This window comes from Miniopterus natalensis, chromosome 3 (assembly GCF_054644295.1).
Source record: "Miniopterus natalensis isolate mMinNat1 chromosome 3, mMinNat1.hap1, whole genome shotgun sequence".
Taxonomy (NCBI): domain Eukaryota; kingdom Metazoa; phylum Chordata; class Mammalia; order Chiroptera; family Miniopteridae; genus Miniopterus; species Miniopterus natalensis.
In genome coordinates this window covers 61,211,662-61,234,816 of record NC_142083.1, presented here as the reverse complement: position 1 = coordinate 61,234,816, position 23,155 = coordinate 61,211,662, and the positions used below count along the sequence as shown (strand labels likewise).

General features: G+C 41.3%; 1 protein-coding gene across 1 annotated transcript in view; it reads left to right on the top strand.

Moving 5' to 3' along the window:
- EPB41L4A (erythrocyte membrane protein band 4.1 like 4A) overlaps positions 1-23,155 on the top strand; it is a 207,584-nt gene that overhangs the window by 94,915 nt on the left and 89,514 nt on the right. The window contains exons 4-5 of the mRNA XM_016224934.2: positions 15,941-15,992; positions 20,723-20,801. Coding sequence (XP_016080420.2) covers positions 15,941-15,992; positions 20,723-20,801 — 131 coding nt within the window. The remainder of the gene's footprint in view (positions 1-15,940; positions 15,993-20,722; positions 20,802-23,155) is intronic.

Below are 23,155 nucleotides of genomic sequence, written 5' to 3'. Positions count from 1 at the left end.
TTGCAGGCTTGATCCTAGCCCCAGTTGGGGCATGTGTGGAAGGCAACCAATCGATGTGTCTCTTTCACATTGATTTTTCTCTCTCTTTCTCTCTCTTTCCCTTCCACTCTCTCTGAAAAAGCAGTGGAAAAAATATTCTCTGGTGAGGATTAAAATAAATAAATTTATTTATTTATTTATTTATAAAAAAGAAAGAAATGGGCGAGGGGTGCTTTTCCCCTTTAATTTAGGAAAGGGAGATTGTGTGAGGGGAGTGCAGTGGATAGGTGTGAACTGGCATCTTAACTCTGGGCTATTCTTAGGTGGATCAGTTTCAGGAAAGACTGTGCCTGGAAGCTGAGGATCTGGGGATTAATCCCCTTGAGACTCTGCTGCCTGTGTACCCTTCAGGAAGTTCTCATATATGTATATCACTGAGGGGCCTGCACCTCTGTTTGAATACCTTAGAGAATGTTGCCACCATCCGCTTGTTTGAACTAGGGTGTCTTTCCTAACTCAGTCATCTTTTCCCCCTCAGAGCTAACCAGTCACCCAGTCCTGTCAGTTCTACTTCTTTTTTTAAAAAAAATATTTTATTGATTGATTAATTTTAGGGAGGGAGGGATGGAGGGTGAGAAAGAGACAGAGAGAGAGAAAGATCGGTGTGTTGTTCTACTTATTTATACAGTCTTTGGTTGATTCTTGTATGTTCCCTAACCAGGGATCAAACCCACAACCTCGCTGTATGAGGGGTGATGCTCTAACCAACGGAGCTACCCAGCCAGGGCTTCAGTTCTACTTCTTAATAGCTGGAGTGACTATATAATTCACGATCCAACCCAGTATACTTTTTTTTTAAAAAAAAATCTTTATTGATTTCAGAGAGAGGAAGGGAGAGAGAGAGAGAGAGAGAAACATCAATGATGAGAGAGTCATTGATCGGCGGCCTCCTGCATGCCCCCCACTGGGGATCGAGCCCGAAACCTGGACATGTGCCCTGACCAGGAATCGAACCTCGATCTCCTGGATCAGAGGTCTATGCTCAACCTCTGAGCCGTGCCTGTTGGGCCCAGGATACTTTTGAGAGTGAAAAGAGCGACTTAATAACTGAGCCAGGACAGCAGTTGTAAAGAGCACTATGGTCACTTATTAACCCCTCTAGAATCAGCCTCCATCCCTGAATTCTCGTTTTGGTGCCAGCACGTGAGCTTGGATTTCTGCGATAGCTTTCTCACTGCTCTTCCTGTCTTAGCTCTCGTTCCCTCCAATGTTCTCCCCACTGCAGTGGTAGTTTTCTTTCAGAAAGGCAACTCTAATGATGTCTCCTCTCTGGCTTAAAATTTTTAATGGATCCCTAAGGGAAAATCCAAATACCTTAATATGGACTCCAAGGTCCTCTTCAGCTCCCCCTCTGCCACTCATGCTCCCAAACCCGCACCCCAGGTACATTATGGCTACGCCTCACTGCCTGCACACCTTACTTAGAGTGTAGTGCCTCGGAGTGATGTTTGTGCTGCTCCCCCTACCTGGACACCCTTGCTCTCTTCCGTTCCTCATTTTTACCTGGTTAAATCTTGCTCTTCGTACCATCCAGTTGCAATGTCTATCTCCTTCCTGAAGCTTCCCTCACCCACCAGAAAGGCCCTAGGCCGACTCGCATCACATATACAAATACTACACTGTGTATGCCTGTTAAGTAATACCCCCATTGATTGGAAACTCCTTGAGGGAAGGGATTGTGTCCTGCTCGCTCTATTACCACCTTCTGTGTCTGCCCACTCAGTGGTCTATAATATTAGTGAAGGGAAGAACTCTTGCCTAGACTGTGTGGCCAGGCCAGGTGGGGGCGGGACTGTGACAAGAGCACTTACCACGCCTCTCCTACCTTGTCTGTCTGCTGTGTCTTTGCCTGGTGTTCTTTGAGTTTACTGCCTTGTTTTCTTACAAAAGGCTTCTCCTGTTCATTTTAACCAGATTTGACTGATATTTGAAAAAGAAGAAGCTGCACTGAGATGTTAGAAAGTTAGGTTGGAAATGTGTGGGATTGTAAGGAATTATGGAAAGAAGTGTGATCTTCTTAGTGTGCTGAGGTAGTGAAATGTGTGGTGGAAGAAAGTGTGAGGGTTTGAGTTCAGGTAATTTTATTTCTGAGGTGGTTAGACAGAGAAGGCAGTGTTTTGTCACTTAGATGAGATCGGCTTTGATTTGGTTTGTTATTGGACTCTTCCGGGAGCTTTGTGGTTGTAGATCCCATGATTTAAAAAAACTTGCTTATCATAAACTGTATTTTCATAAAACAGTAAGTTCCCCCCCCCATAGTTGATGAACAGTTTCTATTAAGAAAGGAAAGGATGGTGTTTTCTGGGAACCGCTTTCTGTTTAAAGTGTATCTGAGCTCTTTTGAGCAGTCCTGTGATGCATCATGAGAATTCTGTAGCTGACGTGCTGGAGAGAACCCTGGGAAGTGCTGAGAGGGAGCGTGTCCAACTGCCACCCACAAAGCTGCTTGGCGTGTTACACGCTTTTCTCACCGGGGCACCTGGGTAGCAGAGCATGCTTGAATTGTTCTTGTTTTTTTGTTCTATGTGTTGATTTTGACATGGATTCAAAATGCGGTGGGAGAACCTAGATTTGTTTAGAGACAGCTCAGGGACTCATCTTGAACTTAATTTTCTTTTTTTTTTTCCTCTTCCTTTTCCCTCTCAGATGGTTGATCACAGTAGGCAGAAGGTGTCTTCCATGGGTCATGTATAACAAAATATTTTATCCTGTGGCTTTCGTAAATTTGTTGTTTTCCAGGTTTAGGGAGGTGAGGGACTGAATTCTATCTTGCATAGAATGTTTGTTAATGGCACCCAGTGCCTTTTTTCACAAAAAATAGATTAAAAGGAGGAACAGCCTGGCTAGTATGGCTCAGTGGTTGAACATAGACCCCTGAACCTGGAGGTCACGGTTTGATTCCCGGTCAGGGAATGTGCTGGGGCTGCGGGCTCGGTCCCCAGTAGGGAGTATGCAGGAGGCAGCTGATCAGTGACTCCCATCATTTATGTTTCTATCTCTCTCCCCCTTCCTCTCTCTGAAATCAATACAAACATATTTTTAAAAGGAGGAACAGTTGAAAATGACAACAGTGCAGATACTTTAAAACAAAACTATCAGGAATGGTAGAAACCTCGCTATATGTACATACCCACACATATTTGTATATACAACAGACTATGCAGGTATACTAGGTCTTCTTGTCAATTTCTGTGACCTGCACCTTTGTAGTTGTGTGTGACAGGAATAGTGCTGGTTCCCTTATTATGAACATTTTATTAGACTGTCCTTCTCCCTGGTTAAATCAGAATGAGCTATAAAGAATGGCATTTCAGACAGTCGATGGAATGGCGGGGAGAGCAGTGGTTTTACAGTTAATGATTCTAGACGTTTTCTTGATTATCATGGGAAACTAGCCTTTTTCTTAATCTAGAGGTTTGATACAAACCTCTGAGAAGCTGACCTTTATTTAACCTTGTTCTGAATCTTAAGAGGATTTTCTCCATGAATATAAAAAGAGATTTGATTGGGATGTGCCAGTAGCCTACTGATAAAATGTATTTTGTGCCTTATTTACTATATTATTTTGTCTTGAATTTTATAAAACTTCAAATATGTTGGAGGCACTAATAGCTAAGATGACTAGTATGACCTATTGCGGTAAGAGAGGTGCTCCAGGAATTGTTCAAAGTTGGACAGGCACAGTTGGGGGGCGGGATGGTGCAGAAGGTGGGAATTACTTTACCTTTTGGATGGTGAATTTTGAAAGTTGCTCTATGAGTTAACAAAAGTAGGCCCTTTAAAGGCTAATGATATATGGGCACTTGATTTTTTCTTGCTGCATATTCATCAGTGTTTTTCAAGGCGAAGGATATTTTTTATAGACGATATTTACTGAGGACATTTCTTGTTTAAAACTCTTTAGCATTATGTCCTTACTCTGATCTGCACCCCTGACCTGAGACTGTGTGGAGAGAAGACCATTTGCTATTTCTCATTTCCATTCAGTCATGTATCCTATATTTACTGAGTGACCATTGCATCTCAGGAACTAGGGTGCAGTGGTCAGCAAGAGATAAGATCCTGGATCTCAAGGAGTTTAGGGAAAGACAGACTGTAAATATATACGTGTTCCAATATCAGATAGTGATTGGTGCTTTGAAAATAATATAAGACGATGGGCCTGAGAGACTAGGAGGCTACTTCTGTTGAGTGGTGAGAAAAAGCCTCTCCATATTTAAAAAAGAAAAATGCTTTACTGAGGTGTTAGAAAGTCAGTTTGGAAATGGGTAGGATTATAAGGCTTAGGTGGAGTCATCCTAAGCCTCAGTCATGTGTCTGGTGGTGGGTGTTGGCACTGGCTGGGCTGGGGTTGGAACACCCACTTGTGGACTTTCCATGTTGTTTGGCTTCCTCACAGGGTAGTGGTTGGGTTCCCAGCACAAGCATCCAGAGGAAGAAAGAGAGGGAGGGAGTGGTAAAGGCTATATCACCTCTTATGACCAAGTCTCAGAAATCAGACAGTTATTTTTGTATTCCATTAATTTGAAGTGAAGAGAAGGCCAGCCCACATTTAAAGGGAAGTGAGATTATACCATTTGATAGGAGGAATGGCAACTACTTTGCAGACAGGCTTTTAAACCCTGCGAGTCTGGCCCTAGCTGGTTTGCTCAGTGGTTAGAGTGTCCACCTGCAGACTGAAGGGTCCCAGGTTCGATTCCAGCCAAGGGCACGTATCTTGGTTGCAGGCTGGATTCCCCAGCCCCGGGTGGGGAGGGTGTGGGAAGCAACCAATCCATGTTTCTCTCTCTCTCTCTTTCTCCCTTCCACTATCTCTGTAATGCAATGGAAAAAATATCCTCAGGTGAGGATTAAATAATAATAATAATAATAATAAAATCATAAGAGTCTGTCTTCTGGCCAGAAATTATTTATTTTTCTTCATGTAGAGTGTACCCGTCCTTCTCAAGGCCTCCCAAAATATCATTTATGATGTCAGTGGGTTCAGACTTGAGGTCTAAAATCTCACTATTCTTTAGGTTTAACCAACCCCTTGAGTATAGTTCCTCTTGATCTGAAGACCTGTGAATTAAGATTCTCCATCCCCATCCCCATCCCCACCACGATTCAACATAATGATGGGGCACACATAGGATAGGATAACTGGTACAGACACTTCCATTTAGAACAGGCATAAAATGGGAGGTACATAGCAGTCACTACTTCACAACAGGTCTGAAAGCTAGCCAGGCACTTGCAGCCGTTTCTTTGATTAAAGCTTGGTCTTACGGGCTAGGAGTTGTTCACTGTGATGTGATGTTCAGGCTCTGCTCTCTGGACTTTGTGTACTTTTCTCTGAGTTTTTCTTCCATTTCTGTGCATCTAGGTTAACACACCTTTGTCTTTCTCTGCCTGGCTTATTTCGCTTAAACACAGCTCAGTAGTATTCTCAGCCTGTGTTGGCCTGAAGGTGGGGTTCCAAAGTCTTCTTGTCAGTGTGTAGTGTCTCTGTCCTGTCCAGCCCAAGCTGATATAAATCTTTTAACAATTTAGTGGATTTCTCCTTCCATCCCTCCTTTCTTTTTATTGATTTTAGAGAGAGGGAATCTTCGATTTGTTCCACTTATTTATGCATTCATTGGTTGATTCTGATTCTTGTATGTGCTCTGATGGGAGATCGAACCTGCAACCATGGCATATTGGGATGATGCTTTAACCAATTAAGCTACCCAGGGATTTCTTATGAATCAATTTATAATCAACTCTATTAGAAAAAGGCCACACCCACAAATTGCTTTGAAATAAGATCTTCTATACTATTGATATAAGGATACCGAAACCTGTATGTAAAGATGCTTTATAAGATTTTATTTGAGCCAAAACTGATGACAATTGCTGGGAAGCAAGATCTTAAATGCTCCCGAGAATGATAGTTTTGCAGTTTCTTTTATGCATTTGAAATTAAGGAGGGAACTTCAGGAAGATTACATGAAGGAGGGAGAAAGCAACGTATAGTTAGTCAAGATTATATGCTCCCTTCAGGGTGATTATGCTTCCAGGGGTCTGGAAAAGAGGATTACGCAGGCTTTTCAAATATCTGTTAACCTAGATGCACTAGAACAATGGACAGGGCTTGCTTAAGGCAAAGATAAACCTTTTACTGAAAAAGTTATAAGCCTGGGGCATGACTACCACCATGACCTGCAAAGTTAGGAATTTATGATCAGGTCATCCTGTGAGGTTCCTTTTTTGAGAACCCCCTTTTTATCCACAATACCTTAGATTCCTTGTAGGGCTGTTGGGGAACAATCACGTTAAGATTCTAAGAAGACCTTTGTTCCTTTCAAAGGGTCTGAGGCATCATGTTAGATCTTTTTTGAGGACTTAATAAAGAGTTTTACAGTTATGTTTTCCTGAGCACTCTTTATTCAGCCTTTGCCCAGACATCATTTCTTAATTGTAGCACCATTTGCCTTCTGGTAAGTCTAGGGATGAGAAACTTCTATTCCAAACCCAGTAAATTCTGGCATTTTATATTGAATAGTCTTTTTTCTTTTTTCCTTTTTAAGCTTATCTCTCCCCTCTTGCATTTCATTATAGGCAGCAAAGAAGCCAATCTGCACTTTCAACAATCTGCCTGGAAATCTTCTTACCTGGATCATCTAGTTCGTTAGGTACATTGTTTATTTTCCATGTTGCCAAAGGCAATAAGCATTTCTAAATATCTGCAGTCAGATCCTGAGGTCCTCTTTCTTCCTCCTTACAACAGGTTTCTCTTTCCTTTCCTTTAGGCCCTCCCCTTGAGGGCCCTGAGGCTTCCACTGACATTCCACTTAGAATCCTTTCTGCTGTGTCATCCCCAAAACGCATAGTGGAGAGTAAAGGGAGTGGGGCCATATTTTGTAGGCCTTAAAGACCATCTTAGGGACTTTGGATTTTACTTTTAATAAGAAGGGAAACCGTTGGAGGATGTTGAACATAAGAGTAAACTGATTTGACCTATGTTTTTAAAGAATCCCTCCAACTACCAAAGTAGAAGCAGGGATACCATTAAAGGAGTCATTTAAGAAATTCAGGTAAGTGCCCTGGCAGGGTAACTCAGTTGGTTAGAGCATTGTCCCAGTACACCAAGGTTATAGGTTTGATTTCCTGTCAGGGCACATGCAAGAAGAACCAATAAGTGCATAAATAAGTGGAATAACAAATCAGTTGTTCTCCCTCTCTTTCTAAAATCAGTGATAAAAAGTAAATAAATAAAATAAATCCAGGTGAGCAATGCTTCTAGACTTTTATAGCCTGGATTGCTGCCTTTTAAAGCTTGGTGGAGAAAGCCGTCAATTCAGTTTTGTTACTTTTTGTACTGTTAACGCTCCAAGTTGGGGTGGCTGTTCTCTGCTTGTCAGTAGGTGACCTGGCAATGGCTTGGAGTTGTCTGCCTTTGGCCCCCAGCCATGTGGGGACCAAAGGTGTAGGCCCAAACTGCCAGCTGTGCTTTCTAAAAAATAAACAGTGATTCAGTTTTTAAAAAGAAAAGAAAAGAAATCCAGGTGAGTGGTGATGGCTTCTTAGACCTGGACATGGTGAGAATTTATCAGATTCTGTTTCTATTTCTAACATAGAACCAACAGGATTTGCAGGTGGATGGAAGAGATAGATGATAAAGCGGGTCTGACAGGCACCAATGGAAGAGTGTTACCCATTCACTGAGATGGGGAAGACTGTAGAACAGGTTTTTCTAGGGGGGAGTGGAATCATTATATCCCTTTGGAATGTATAAAGTTTGAAATTATAATAGGCATTTAAATGGAGCTGTTAGGTAGGCAGTTGGATTCAGAGGTCATTTCTGGTCTGGCTGTGTGCATTTGGGAGTTGTCAGTATATAAATAGCATTTAAAACCATGGGCCTTGATGTAAGGTGTGAGCCTAGGGCAATCTAGCCTTTCCTGGTTAGGGAGATAATGGGCAGCCAGCAAAGGAGATTGTGAACGTGCGGCCATGAGGTGGAGGGAGAAGCCAGGTGTCCCAGAAACTGGTGACAAATGCATTTCATTTGTGGGTGAAGACTCAGTATCTGTCATTAGCTTTAGTAACAGTGGGCGTCATTGCAAGGTACTGGAGAGGGTTCGAAACTGGTTCAAGAAGGAAGAGGAGGGAAAGAGTATAAAACAATGGTCACCCCACCCCAGAGATCTATTTTAAAGTGTAGAAGTGAAATAAACAGATATAGGGGTTAGAAGGTGGGGTTTTTTGTTTGTTTGTTTGTTTTTAAATATGGGAGAAATAAAGCTTATATTCTCCTAGGAGTGATTCTACAGGAAGAAGAACTTTGGTGCAGGAAGGAGATCAGGAAATTGCTGGACCCATGTTTCTGAATAGATAAGGGATGAGCTTAAATGGAGCATGAACATTTCACCCATAGAAATAGAGAAGACAGCACCCAGCACGGATACATACAGGTTGGAAGGTTTGGCGAGAAGGCATGCCTGTTTTCTTCTGGTGGCTTCAGCTTTCTCGGAGTAATTGCCAGGATCATCACTGAGAGTGAGAAAGGGGGAAGGAGTTACCCAGGCAAGTGAAAGAATAAAGTGGGGTGGTGTTCTGGGTTCCCTCGGGTTATTGATAATGAATTTAAATGCAGTCTGTCTATGGTCGTGCAATTTGAGCCCCCAGTGCCGGTCAGCCTCTGTGGTGCTGGCATGGAGAAGGCAGAGTTGGTGTGTTTTCTCCAGTGGACCTGGTGGAGGGAAGATTGTGCACGGCAGCTGAGGATGACTGCCAGTGACTGACTATAATGAGTAGAGAGGGAAGTGAGGACCTACATGGGGGGGGGGCATGAAAAGAGAACAGGATCATGGAATTGCTGTCCTGCTGGAATCAGAATGTGAGAAGGGAGTGAGCTGAAAAAAGAGGAGATGGTAGTTGTAAGGATCTTGAAATTGAGGTTATGCATTCCTCCTCAGATAATACTCTAGAGAGTATTGGCCTGAGGTTAACATGCAAGGGGGTTCTGCTCATCGGATTTGCCATTCTATACTTTTGAGCAAGTTGTTTTAATACCTCGTGTTTCAGTTTCCTTATTTGTAAAATGGTAATTATAGTTGTTCCTACTTCATTAGGCTTATTAGGAGAATTAAATGAGTAAATACAGGCAATGTCTTCAGTAGTACCTGGCACATGGTAAGCATTTAATAAATGCTACCTATTATTATTATCATCCCTATAACTCTTAAAGTGGTGGTACCAGGGTCAGTGGGTGAGAACTGGGGCCAGTGACACTTCATGAGGAGCCAGATGGTCCTACAGCGATTCAGTGGAATCCGCTTTTATTGAAAATGGGAGCCTAATTACAGTTCTTCCTCTTCACTGTAGATGGCCCAATGACAGGCCCTTGTTTTTGTCCCTGCTGTGAGTTGGCTCTGTGATGTTGAATTTACCTGAGATCCCTAAGCTTCTGTGATTTGTATGAAGGAGCAAACTAAAACCACATCCTGTTAAAGTTGCAGGTGGCCTGAGATCTGTCTACAGCGTCACTGGGAAAAGCACAAATAGCTGTCACCACAGTCCTGGGTTTCTTGGAACATATGAACAAATTATGTTGAGTCCTAGAATTCCCTAGGAATGGACAGTGGTATCAATTTTTCAGCTCTTTGTGGCTCCATTGTCCCTTATAGATGGTTAACTCTCTTAATACTCCCTTAGATCAAGAGGTGGTTTTGTTATATTGATAAAAACTATGTGTGCATTTAAAGCCTTTTTTTGATTGATAGGAAACATTATTAAATATCATTGTAGTGTTCTTACATTCTCCAAAGGAGAATTAGCATTATACCCTGTGCGAAATAACATGCAGCAAAGCTTTTATTATTTCATGCTGTCCTTGCTTTATCTAAAACTTTTTAGGGCTTACTGTATTCTGTTAGAACTCTAGGAGATGCCAAAAGAACAGTTGTCAAATGAAAGGTTGGACCCTGAATTTTGAAGGCGAGGATACTAATTTACTGGACAGTGTTAGAGATTTAAAACCTTATTCTGAGACTGTTACCTAGGATATTGATGAAACTGAGACATTTTCAGACAAGGTGAATGAAAGATGCTCAGGGCGCTTAGCCAAGACTGTCAGCAAATAAGAAGGAACTTGTGTCCACCTGGCATTCTCCCTGGATTACATAACTGTCATTAAGATTGACAGGACTGCCCTGCCGGGCGTGGCTCAGTGGTTGAGCATCGACCTAGGATCCAGGAGATAGCAGTTCGATTCCTGGTAGGGCACATGCCCGGGTTGTGGGCTTGATCCCCAGTCGGGGGCGTGCAGGAGGCAGCCGATCTATAACTCTCTCACCATTGATGTTTCTATTTCTCTCTTCCTCTCTCTCTGAAATCAATAAAGACATATTAAAAAAAAAACTATTGCCCAGCCGGGTGTGGCTCAGCGGTTGAGCGTCGACCTAGGATCCAGGCAGCCGGGGTTCGATTCCTGGTCAGGGCACATGCCCGGGTTGCAGGCTCAATCAGTGACTCTCTCATCCTTGATGTTTCTCTCTCTCTCTCCCTCTCCCTCTCCTTTCCTCTCTCTGAAATCAATAAAGATATATTAAAACAAAAACAAAAAAAAACTATTAAAAATAATAATAATAAAAAAGATTGACAGGACTGAAGAGGTAAGACCACCTAACTGCTGGCCTCTCGCACCCTGGCAAAAGGTTGGAGCCAGGAGGACTGTTGTCTTGACCCTTTGGAGATTGGTATTGGGGTGGCAGTCTGTTAACATTCCCCTTTGTTAGAAGCCCACCGGAGAAATCAGGATGAGAGAGCAGGATCTGCTTCTGTTAATTGTTATGTTATCTTCCTACAGAATAGGATCCAATCAAGCTGGATATAAATTTGAAATTGGAGAGAGAGCAAGGAGGAAAGGGGAGGGGAAGAGTGATTGATTGAAGGATTGAATGTTGAGAGAGAATGGCAGAGATAGGGCTGTCTCTCCTAGTGACTGTGGGTAGGCAAGACTGTGTTGCAGAACAGAAAGCGTTCGTCCACCTGGAGCTAGCGGAGCCAAACACTGACCACAGAGAATTTCAGTGGAGAAAGATTCACTATTTTATTGATGAATGGCACCATCCAGGAGAACGGGAAGCTAATGCTCAAAAGCCTAAGCGTAAGGGTTAGGGTTAAGGTTAGGGTTAGAAAAAAGAAAAGAAAAAAAGAAGATAAAAGAAAGAAGCCTAACACCCTGATCCAGGGTTCCAGGAGGGTTTTTAAGGGGTTAGGGGGGAACAGGTATGTGAAAGTGCTAGTGGGGCAAGTTTTAATTGGAGGACCCCTTGGGACTTGGCCATTTATATACGGGGCATCAACACAGGATCTTCCTGGACCATGGATCCTCTGCTTCTGAAAGAGTTCTGGTGTTAAGTTCTGGTCATGTCCTGGTTCTTTGCCTCCGTGGGGCAGGGAGGGCTGGAGGCTTTGATTCTGGATACAGCTGGAGGTCAGAGTTCTCCTCTGAGCACGCTTCAGCTGCATGACTTGGGGTTTGGGCCTGTTGTCTCTGAAAAGTAACGCAGTATCTTGTTCAAGAGGACCTGCAGTTACAAAGGCTTCACACCAGAGTGTGGTTCAGAAAGGCCATTCTGTAGCCTAGTGCACAGTACATTGTGCTCAGCTCTGCTTCTCCCTTCCTCCTGCCCAGGACAGACAGGAGGACCGGATGGATCACTTCTCTTTATGGAAATCCTCCATGAGCATTGATTTCTTAGCTGGCATTTGTTAGCCATTGGGCAGCGCCGATTTCAGTATAGCCCTCAACTATAAAGGACCTGGAGTATTACATTCTGTGTTGTCACTTAGAAATGAGCCCATTTGCTTTAAGAGCAGCTGAGCCGGTAAACATAATTTTTATAAAAATTTAAGGCTCTGTTCTCTTCCAGTTCTGTATTTTGAGAAAGCCTTTTTTATTTATAAACACACTGTCCAAAGTTCTCCCCTTCAGTGACACCTCACCCTGCAAAGGTGATCTCCCTCCCTCCCTCCCTCCCTCCCTCCCTCCCTCCCTCCCTCCCTCCCTCCCTCCCTTCTTTTTAAATATATCTTTATTGATTTCAGAGAGAGGAAGGGAGAAGGGGGGGAGAGAGAGAGAGAAACATCAATGATGAGAGAGTTGTCATTGATCGGCTGCCTCCTGCACGCCCCCAACTGGGGATCGAGCCCGCAACCCGGGCATGTGCCCTGACGGGGAATCGAACTGTGATCGCCTGGATCCTAGGTCAGTGCTCAACCGCTGAGCCACGCCTGGCTGGGCCAGAGGTAATTTTCTTTGTACATAATTTTATCTCCTAAGTACTCATCTTATACATATTATTATCTCCCTACAGCACTGTATTGTAATTTTGTGTCTGTGTGTCTCCTGCTAGGTCTGAGTGCCTCAAGGTCAGGAGTAGGTCTCAGTCATCTTTGTCTTCTCACACTCCCCAGGACAGAGTCCGACATAGCGTACAGAGAACACGTGTAGTGGGTATTCTGTGAATGTTAAAGGAATGAATGAATGATACCCAGTTTTAGAGCCATTCTCAATGTAGGTGTGTATTCTGGTTAGTCCTAGTCCTTAAAATTGGGATAATGTGTTCACTGACAAATTCTTGTGCCCTTTTTCCCCATTGCCTATGAAATAACTGTGATGTGTTTCATGGTGACCAGGCTGCTACATTTGATTGCTCGTTGATAATGAGCAGTGACAAGTGCTGTCGTAATATGGCTACATTGGTTTCAAGATAATTTATTTCCCTTGGTTGAGCATAAGTGGGTTTTACACATTAAGATAAACCTGGTGGCTTATGTTTATTATTTATGTTCTGGAGCATGTATCATTGTCTGACCTGTATAACCCTGGGTTTCCATTTGGCTCAGATGAGATTTGTATGTGATGAGTGCTGGCTGGATGCTTATATCTAATGTGCACTGAGCTGATTGAAGGGCTTTTGACTGAGCTTTGACTTTTTTTTGGTGCAAAATTGTAATTTCTAACTCATCTCAGAAGCTTCATTAAACCTCACAAAACAGTTTGTTCTCAAGGAAAGGTATTCATTTTAAAAGTGTATAGATTATCAGTAATGTGAAAATTTTTAGTAGGTTAACCAGTCTTTCCAGTTACAATTAGTTAATGGTTTCCTTTTAGTTTCTTTATCTGGTTTTTTAATGACTGAGAACATTTTGGAGGCAAAAAAAAAATTGGTTTTAGGAATCTGTAAAGTTTGCTTTCTTGGGATGATGATGTTAGGAGAGATTAAGAAGCTTTCTTCCAATTTCTGTTCTTACTAGTTTCAAGGTGAAATTACACAGAGTAATGAGACCAGAGACCTGTAGTGAGACCCCCTCCCCTCCCCTCCCCTCCCCTCCCCTCCCCTCCCCTCCCCTCCCCTCCCCTCCCCTCCCCTCCCCTCCCCTCCCCTCCCCTCCCCTCCCCTCCCCTCCCCTCCCCTCCCCTCCCCTCCCCTCCCCTCCCCTCCCCTCCCCTCCCCTCCCCTCCCCTCCCCTCCCCTCCCCTCCCCTCCCCTCCCCTCCCCTCCCCTCCCCCTTTCTTGCCCCAAGCGCTCATGGAGTCCTCAGGTGTAGTGTGGTGGAAGGCCTAACAGTTCTGCATACCTTGACATCTGGGAGAAACTGGGAGAGCCTCTAATGGCTTAATTCCAAATCCCCTTCCTGAAGTGCTCTTACGGACAGGGTCCCCTTGCCATATAACCTCCCAGGACCCCAGCTCGATTTTGGTCTTGTTTTGAAAGAAACCACCTAATCTCAATTTGGAGATCTTAAGTGGGTACTGTTACAAGCCTCTGAGTTTGTGATACTTTGCTACGGCAGCAATAGAAATCTAATGCAAGTGTTTATTTTATTCTTCAACAACAGAAATTTATTCCTCACAGTTCTGAAGGCAAGTGTTTAAAAATGGTTAGCCGTGTGTGTTTTCCTTGGTTTCATCCTCTTAGAAAAATCCAGGGATAGTCAAACCTTTAACATCAATGGCAAGAAACAGTCCGTCCCCCTAGTGTTTCCATTTATGAGAAGCACCCATAGCTTTATGTACCTAGAGGATTGGGTCTGTTCTGTGCCCAGCACATATCTTAACATTCTGGTTGATTTTTCTCTACTTATATGAATCACGGTTCCCATGTGAACGATTATTTTAACACTAGAGCTACATCTTCAGTCACCATGGGCTCCAAAAGCAGTTCATTGATTATAGCCTCTGCTTCAAAGATCTTATTTTATTTTTATTTTAAAAGTGAGCAATTCCCAACCTTCAACAATTGAGAAATGATAAGGAGCAGAATAATAAACATTGTGTTATAAAATGCCACATGTATATGTTACCTTTTTAAAAGTTGAAAAACTATAACTGCTCTATGAGTGGGAAATAGTGAAGATTATATATGTATGAATAGAGTTTAGTCCTATAATGAAATCTTATAGTAAAATGATTATGACACATATTTAGTATGACTAGTTGTTACTATATTAAATATAATTAGTAAGAAAGGTAAGGGTATCGCAAAAAAAATTATAATTTGTGTTTATAATTATTGCTACTATTATATAGCAGAATGAACATTTCTGCCTCCAGCAGAGGGGCAGGGTAGGGGAGCTGGGCAGGGAGGTCCCTTGGACTCGTCTTTCCATCCGTGATTCCTGACCCAGGAGTGTCAGGGGAATGGGAATGTTTTCACCGGCTGAACACAAGGAGGCTGCGAATGAAGGGGTTCAGGGTGGGCCGCTCCTTCCTCCCTGCCGAGGATTGCCCCTTGTTCACTCGGGAACATAGGAAAATGGGAACTGGTTAGCTAGGCCCTTGGGATCTCCAATATTTGGCAGGGATAGCGAGGAGAGGTTTCGCTCTGCCCTTCCCTGCCCTCCAGGGCTCTGGAGTCCCAGCGTGTGCGTCTAGGGGATCCAGGTGCCACCGCTGTGCTCCTGCCTTTTCTTCCTGCAGGTGGAGAGACGGGGCTGAGGGCTTGTTCCATTTCCTTCCAGTGATTTTATTTCACAAGGCTGAGATTTAAAGGAAGGTCTCTGCCCAGGGCCCCAAATTCTCCCATCACTGTCTAAGATTCTGTTCATTAAAGATGAATTTGAATGAATAAGCAAGTACCATAGGCTGATTAGAGGCACATGTTAAGAAGGACCCTCACACCTTGATGATAATCATCACTAGCATGTGTTGCGCACTTAGTATGAACCAGGGCCATTCTGAGGACTTCACATGGATTAACTTATTTAATCCTCACAGCAGCCAGGGAGGGAGGGACCTTGTCGTGAGTCCCATGGTGACGACGCGGAGAGAGCCAGGACAGAATCCAGCTAGGTGGGCTCTGGGACTCGGACCCTCAGCCCCTGTGCTGAGCCACCCCTCCCGGACACTTAGGCAGGATTTGATTTTATTTGATTGCTTTCTTTCTTCCTTCCAGCAGCAACACCTGTAAGAGGTGGGTCTGGAAGTGAAGAGGGAGAGGGCGTTTTAGGGGGAGGTGTACCTAGCTGTCGGGGGCTCTGATGGGGACTTTGGAAAGAGACTTGGGAGGCCCTCTCTCTCTGACCATTGTTTTGCCACCAAAGCAGTAAGACCCATTCACTAGCCTCTTGATGTTACGGATCTTGCAGTCAGTGTGAGAATTGAACTAAGACCCCAGCAAGTATCGTTTCTCTTCTTTGATGCTCTCTGGACATTGACCTCGCTTTTTTTTTTCTTCTTTTTCTTTTATTTTATTTTAATGTTCTAGCTGGAGAAAGCTCTTATGTATGTTTCTGTGTGTATATGATAAATTAAATGCTTTATTTATTATTCAAATGCCATTTAAAATAACACTTTTCAAATGTTCTTGAAGTAAAGGCCAATGAAAAGCAACTAATTCTTATAATTGCCATTTTATTCCTCACACAGTATTGGCTGGATCCTGCAAAAACCCTTGCTGAACACAAGGAACTGATCAACAGTAGGTATTTAATTTTAACTTTGTTAAGGGATGCCTCGAGAATGACATAGCGTCCATGCTTAGTTGAGTACAGAATTAGGCTCCAGTACTACAGGGGTGAGTACTAGCTCTCAGGTGCCAGATTATGGAAGTGGGTGTGTGTATATTGCCAGGTCTCGGCAAACTCTGATTCAACTTGATAAAGACTGAGTGCATGTTAGTGTTGAATTTCGCTTGGTGTATCCCTGCTCTTGACTTTAGTTAGTTTTCTAGTTGCTCATCTTTGTCTTTAAATTTTCACCTTAAAACAGAAAAGGCAGAGAGGCACTGAATTGGAAAAAGGTGGATATCCAACTTTTTAAAGCCCTTGAGTTTCTTAGGTTAAAGAGTAGTTTTGTCACACTGTTCACTTTGTTGAATCAGTAGTTAAGAAGTGCCCTTGTGACCTGAAAGATTTCTATGACTTCAGAAAGGACCCATCTATTTTGCTTCTGGTTTTATAAATACAAATTTTACTGTGTGACTCAGTGTAATTAAGGTTATATGTATTAACCTTAATTTCCATGACCCACATTTTTATTTATAAATGCTTGTGTGTACGCACAGACACACACCCACTCACTGTCCTTAAGCATGCAAAAGAGTAGTTATTTTAAAAAGACTATCTTTTTAAAATTATGGTAAAACACATAAAATATACTATTTTAACCATCTTTGAGTATACAATTCATTGGCATTAAGTACATTCAAATTGTTGTGCAACTACTTCTATCCATTTCCAAAACCTTTTCATCATTCCTGACTGAAACTCTATACTCATTAAACCGTTTTGCTTTAACGTGCAAATTATTGCTAATAAGACCTAGTGGATTCCTCTGGTCCTTATTATCCCATTTCTTAGTCTGTACTTTTCGCATGTATTGGCTTGTTCCCTGTAGAAAAATTGGTTGCATGGTGCTTCACGATCCCTAAGGGCAGGAGTGTGCACTAAGAATAAAACATTGTTATCACTATTGAAGAAAGATTATTTAACTGGAACATACATAATCTTTATATTCTATCTCATGAGATAGTTTGAATAATTAATGAAGGAGACAGTAGCTCTCACATCTTCAGTAGATGTGATATCTATCAGTCAAATGGAATAGCTATAAAAATGACAGAATACTTACTAGTCACCAGGATTCTCATGGATAAGTCTTGATTTATTAATCTCTGTGCTAATGGGAAACTTTTTATTATCATTAAAGGTCTTGAAATTAATCTTCAAAAGGTAGATTAGAGGGTCCCCAGTTTCTGGCTTCTGTATTTTTTGCTAAAGTGAAACAATATTAACTGACTTTACATAAGAATTTCTTAAAGGTAGTCTGTGGAAAGACATGGATTCAAGGTCATAAAAACTTGGGAGTTTGCTTCATCAGCACCTGATTTTTATAGTCAGTCTTAGACATATCCTTGCTTCAAAAATGTCCATTCCCACAGCCTTTGATTGATCTACAGAGTGATGTTTATGAAAGACTTTGCTTACTCTATAGTTATATTTTTTCCCCCTGAGAGGCTGTATGGAATAGTGGCCAGAAAGCACTGAACTCTAGTAGCAAACTTGGTTCTTAGTTTGTGATCCCTGTGATCTTAGGCAAGTTGCTCACCTCCTTGGAGCTTCACCTGCCTTGCGTACTTTACCAGGTGGTTGTTGAGAATCAAATGTTTAGGAAGCATTTTTGTACTTTATCAAATGCAATCAAATGGTAATGATGCCTTATATTTAGAGCACAAGCCGTTTTATGTGTAAGTGGGAAATGGAGGGCTCATTTGGGCTACAAGTCCTTTAAGAAAATTAGCCCAAACCAAATATTTTCAGTTGGGTATTTTTCAAACTTCTGCATAACTGCTCATCATCAAACACATTTGAAGTGGCTGGGCTTGGTCAAGGGTGTAATCCGTCATGTTCCAGAGGATAAAAGCAGCTCTGGACTCGGGACGAGGCCCTCTTCCTTTGTGCACTGTCTCAGCAGCATCTGTGCTTTTCCCGCCCCCGATGCCAGCCCCAGTGGCCTGCGGGCACAGGCCAGCCCATCTGCTCAGTAACACAGGGCTTGATTGACAAAGACTGATCAGCAGAGGGTGGACTTCCTGGCTCTTCTAAATATTTAATAGTCTCTGCCTCCCTTACATCCATATTCAGGGAGAGGGGTGTGTTTGTCGGAGCACAGTGATTAACTAAACATAGAAATTGAACATAAGGATCAACTCTAATGGTAAAAAGTTACAAAAAGTTTCTTTTAAAATTTCATTTTTAAAGAAGCTCTAGCATAAGTAGTGCCTGCCCAGGAAGGCACAGCTGAGGGGAAAGGAGCGGGGCTGGAGTCTTGGTTGTCTTCTGCATACCAGGAACAGGGCTTTGGGGTTCACAAGCATAGCATGTGTGGGTCATAATAATGATAAATAATGACATAGGTTGTATATTATAAATGCATTATGGGTTTATTACCTTTTGTTCCATTTAATTTCCTTTCCCCAACTTCTAAATTTTTTGACTTCAAGTTAACAATGAAAATAGAAAGAGTAGGATGACTTTATGTCAATTACACAGTATCAGAGACTGGGGATCCCATGTGTAGGTGGAAGTATTTTTACTGAAGTGCATACTTTATATCTTTTTTTATTTGTGTGGGAGAGCTTTTGTTGAAGAAAAAATTAGAAACTGTGATCACCAATTGATGCACCAGGTAACAAATTTGTTTTAAAACAGTTTTAATATAAGGTCTAGTTAAATACACTGCTTAGAAGTATGCAGGTTGCAGACAGTGCAGGTTAGATTCACACTCTCTGAAACAGAAATATTTCTAGTAAAAGCATATTATGATGTGGTTGGCACCCAAGGGGCTTGTGTCCTCCTTCACAATATGAGTATTTAATTATTTTCTATTTCCCCATGTAGGTGCATTTCCAGACTTTGTTTCATATGTATTTAGTATTTGTGCACGTAGTTCTTGTGTGTGTGGTAAATGATTGAGATGAAGAATATCTTTTTAAACATGTATGAGCACATTCTTAGATTCAGAAAAGCTTAAGAATGAGACATATATTGACCCTAATCCACATAGCTTCACTGATAATTGTTTTTTTTTTCTGAAAAGGTAAAAGATAGATACATGGTAAGATATTTCTAACATACCAGTTTTGCTGAGAGTAGAATAAATGTTCTCACTGGGGGAAAAAGGGTAAATGTGTGAGGAGATGGATGTGTTAGTTCACTTGAGGGGAGGGGAGGGCAGGGTCTGGGTGGAGGTGGGCGAAGGGGGGCAGGAAACGGAGGATAGCTGTAATAATGTCAACAGTAAAAATAAAATAAAAAACCTACAATGTATAGGTATATGAAATCATCACCTTGCACTCTTTAACGGTATTTCAGTTTAATTTGTCACTTCTACCTCAGTAAAGCTGCGAAAAGCATTTACAGTCCCTCTTCCAGAAGTTTGTCACTGTTAGTAACTTCTTATGTATTTTAGGGGAAAATATTTTAATAGATAACTCTCTTTCTCACAAAAGGGATTATATTTCTGTAGTCAGAATATAAATTGGTGACCTTTCCCCTTTCTTCCTCTGCCCATGGTAATATGTGTGTGTGTGTGTACATATATATGTATGTATGTATCTCCTTTGGTTGACTTAAATGGTCCACCTGCTGCTGAGCATGTAAGTTGTTTCCAGCTTTTGTAGATTTTTTGGGGGCTATTTTTTGCAATAGTGATGGGTGGATGGTTTTTAAAACTATTAATTTTTATAAATTCTTCATTATGAAGAAAATACATGTATGTTGTAGAAAATGTGGGAAATTATAAATTAATAAAAATTGTGCATAAGCTCACTAACCAGAGATAAGAACTGGCGACGTTCTGATGTATTTGGCCCTGCCCTCTCCTCCTGTGTTTATGAACACATAGACCGTGCATACATAGATACCTGCATAGTTGAAGTCCTACTCTACAGAATTGTGGTGACCATTTGTGTCATTTTATATTTTCTTGTGTCTTTAGAAATTCTTGGTGAGTATAATTTTAAACAACTTTATTGAGATAGCTGTGACATGTAAAAATTGTATATATTTAAGGTGTGCAACTTGATGTTTTGATATATGTATACATTGTGAAAAGATCAGCATAATAAAGCTAAATAGCTTATCTATCATCTCTACATAGTTATCAGTGTGTGTGGAGGTGTGTGTGTGAGAAAATTTAAGTCTTGTCCTCTTAGCATATTTCTCAGATACAATACACTATCATTAACTATCATCACCATGTTGTACATTAGATTCCCCGAACTCATTCATCTGGCTAACTGAAACTGTACCCTGAGAGAGAAACATCGATGGTGACCAGGGCTTAACACTTGTCCTTTTGATAATAGCTATTCTTATAAGTGTGAAGTGTATCTCACTGTGGTTTTGATTTGCGTTTCCCTGGTGATTAGTGATGCTGAGCACCTTGTCATGTATGTGCTGGCCATTTGTATGTCTTCTTTAGAAAATGCCTATTTAGATGCTTTGCCCATTTTTTAATTGAGTTATTTGTTTTTCTGCTATTGAGTTGTATGACTTCCTCATATATTTTGGACATTAACCCCTTATTTAGTAAATGGTTTGCAAATATTTTTGGTGAGTATAGTTTTTTAATAGTTTTATAATTTTACACTACTATTTTGCCTAATTTATAATGTAAAATTTAATTAATTTCTATTTCTTATTTTAGCTGGACCTCCATATACTTTGTATTTTGGTATTAAATTCTATGCTGAAGATCCATGTAAGCTTAAAGAAGAAATCACCAGGTACAGTATTGACTTTGCTTTTGAACAGCACATGTATGGCATATACAAAAGGCTTTATTTAAAGCAAATGGGGTCAACCATTTGGATACATGTCTACCTGCATTTTGTATGCATCTCCTGCGAGAGTTAAATTTAAACCAGCACTACAAGAGGCAGATCAATGTCTGATGATAGATGTGTTTGAACAATGGCATGAGCCTGGGTGACACAATGATAGATTTTGCATCTGCTGCGATGGGATATTTCCATATCATTCTGGTGAAGGACGCATTCAGCCTTTGTCATCATATGAAAGTAGCCGTTTGAACTGCGTAAAGGAAGATATTTGATGCTCAGTTTGTATATGTGAATATAAATTTGAAGAGCCAGTTATTTCTCTTTAATTGGTTGTAACTTAAATGTCAGCTGTCTAGGGGGTTTCATATATCTCTGTAGGAAATGAAAAATTGTTTTTAGTGTTTTGTGATGTGTTACTTCACTTTTGTCATCAAATGTTTAATTTCAGTTAAGGCAGAATTTCCCATTGGTATTGATTCTATTAAAATAGTTCATGGCAACATTTGAAAGTGCCTTATAAAGAGCAGACAGTAGTGTGATATTTTCACTATTCCACCTGTGACCTGACGGCACTGTCAGCAAAACAAAAGCATTTTTCCTAACTGCTCTACGTGGTCAGCTTTCCTCGTAGACCCTCAACATTGGCTCAAGCAGAGCCTGCTTCATTATTCAAAAACTTTGAAATCATATCTTTGATATCTAAGGCAATCTGTGATTTTTTTCCTATCCCATTTTTTCATCTTTTCCCTTAGACTTTGTTTGTCTTGATCCTGGACAGCACACAGAAGAGAGAAGAGGGAAGGCTAATGGGATGTTTTCTATGACACTCTTTCGTGCTGTGCTGATGCCTGCGTTTATGTTTTCTATCTCCACGTTGTCAGTTAGCACTTGAAAAGCGGGGCTGTCCATTCAGGTTTCTGTGAGCACACTTCTGTGGGGGAAGGGCCGTTGTGTTGGGGAGATGCTGAAGAGTGGGGTTGTGTTTACATTAGAGTTTCATGAATTGTCTTTGCAGTCAAAAAGGATTTCTGAGTCATGGGCTCATGGGGAACCTGAGTCCAAGTGGTATATAACTCATTAGGGAATTGTAAGGGAACATTTTATGAAAATAAAAGTCCTTCATTTCGAGGTTGTCAGTAACCTCTCTGTGCCTCAGTTTCTTCAGCTGTAAAATTGTAGATGTACCTGTCTTCTAGGTTTTTGTAAGCATTTAATAGAATAACAGATGTGAAGCTCTTATGCAGTTGACCCTTGAACAACACCAGTTTCAACTGAATGGGTCCACTTGTACGTGGATTTTTTTCAATAAATACTGTAAATGTACCTTTTCTTTCTTATGATTTTCTTAATGATATTTTCTTTTCTCTAGCTTACTCTATTATAAGAATACAGTATTATACATATAACATACAAAATATGTGTTACTTGACTGTTTAAGTTATTGGTAAGGCTTCCAGTCAACAGTAGGCTGTTAATAGTTAAGCTTTGAGGGAATCAGAAGTTATATATGGATTTTCAGCTGTGCGGGGCCTTGGTGCCACGAATCCCTCCGTTGCTCAACGGTCAACTGTAGTTGGTTATATTTGCCTCATAGTAAGTGCCTGATAAATGTTAGCACTTATTTCATTTTCTCATTGCTCTGGCAGTTCATTGAGGGTTAGGTTCCAAAAGGTAAGTGATTTAATGTTAAGAAGGGGGTAAAAAGAGCAGTGTTTTATAATATTTACTTCACATCTGTTCACCAAATATCATTGATGACCAGAAATTTCCTAATAGCTCATTAGCAGAATATGTGGATTTGTGTTATGTACAACCTCACAAATAATTTAGTGCCACCTGTTTTTCCTCAAGTATTAGACCAGATCATATAGTTAAGGACTGGACGACATAATTGGCTTACAGGGAATGACCTTGATCTATAGCAATTTATTTTTATTGCCAAAAACATATAGTTGAATTTAGATAAATTAAGTGTGTATTTAATGTAATATCACTGGGCAAAAACTGCAGCCAAAAAAAAAAAATCTTGCCCTAGCCAGATTTGCTCAGTGGTTAGATGTCAGCCCACAGACTAAAGGGTACCGGGTTCGATTCTGGCCAAGGGCACGTACCTCAGTTGCAGGCTCGATCCCACTGGTCAGGGGCGTGCAGGAGGCCACCAATCGATGTTTCCCTCTCACATCGATGTTTCTCTCTCTCTCTCTTTCTCTTTCTCCCTTCCACTGTCTCTGAAAAGCAATGGGGGAAAAAAAAAAATCTTCCAATATATGGTATTGAAGGAAGAGTCTACTTAGACC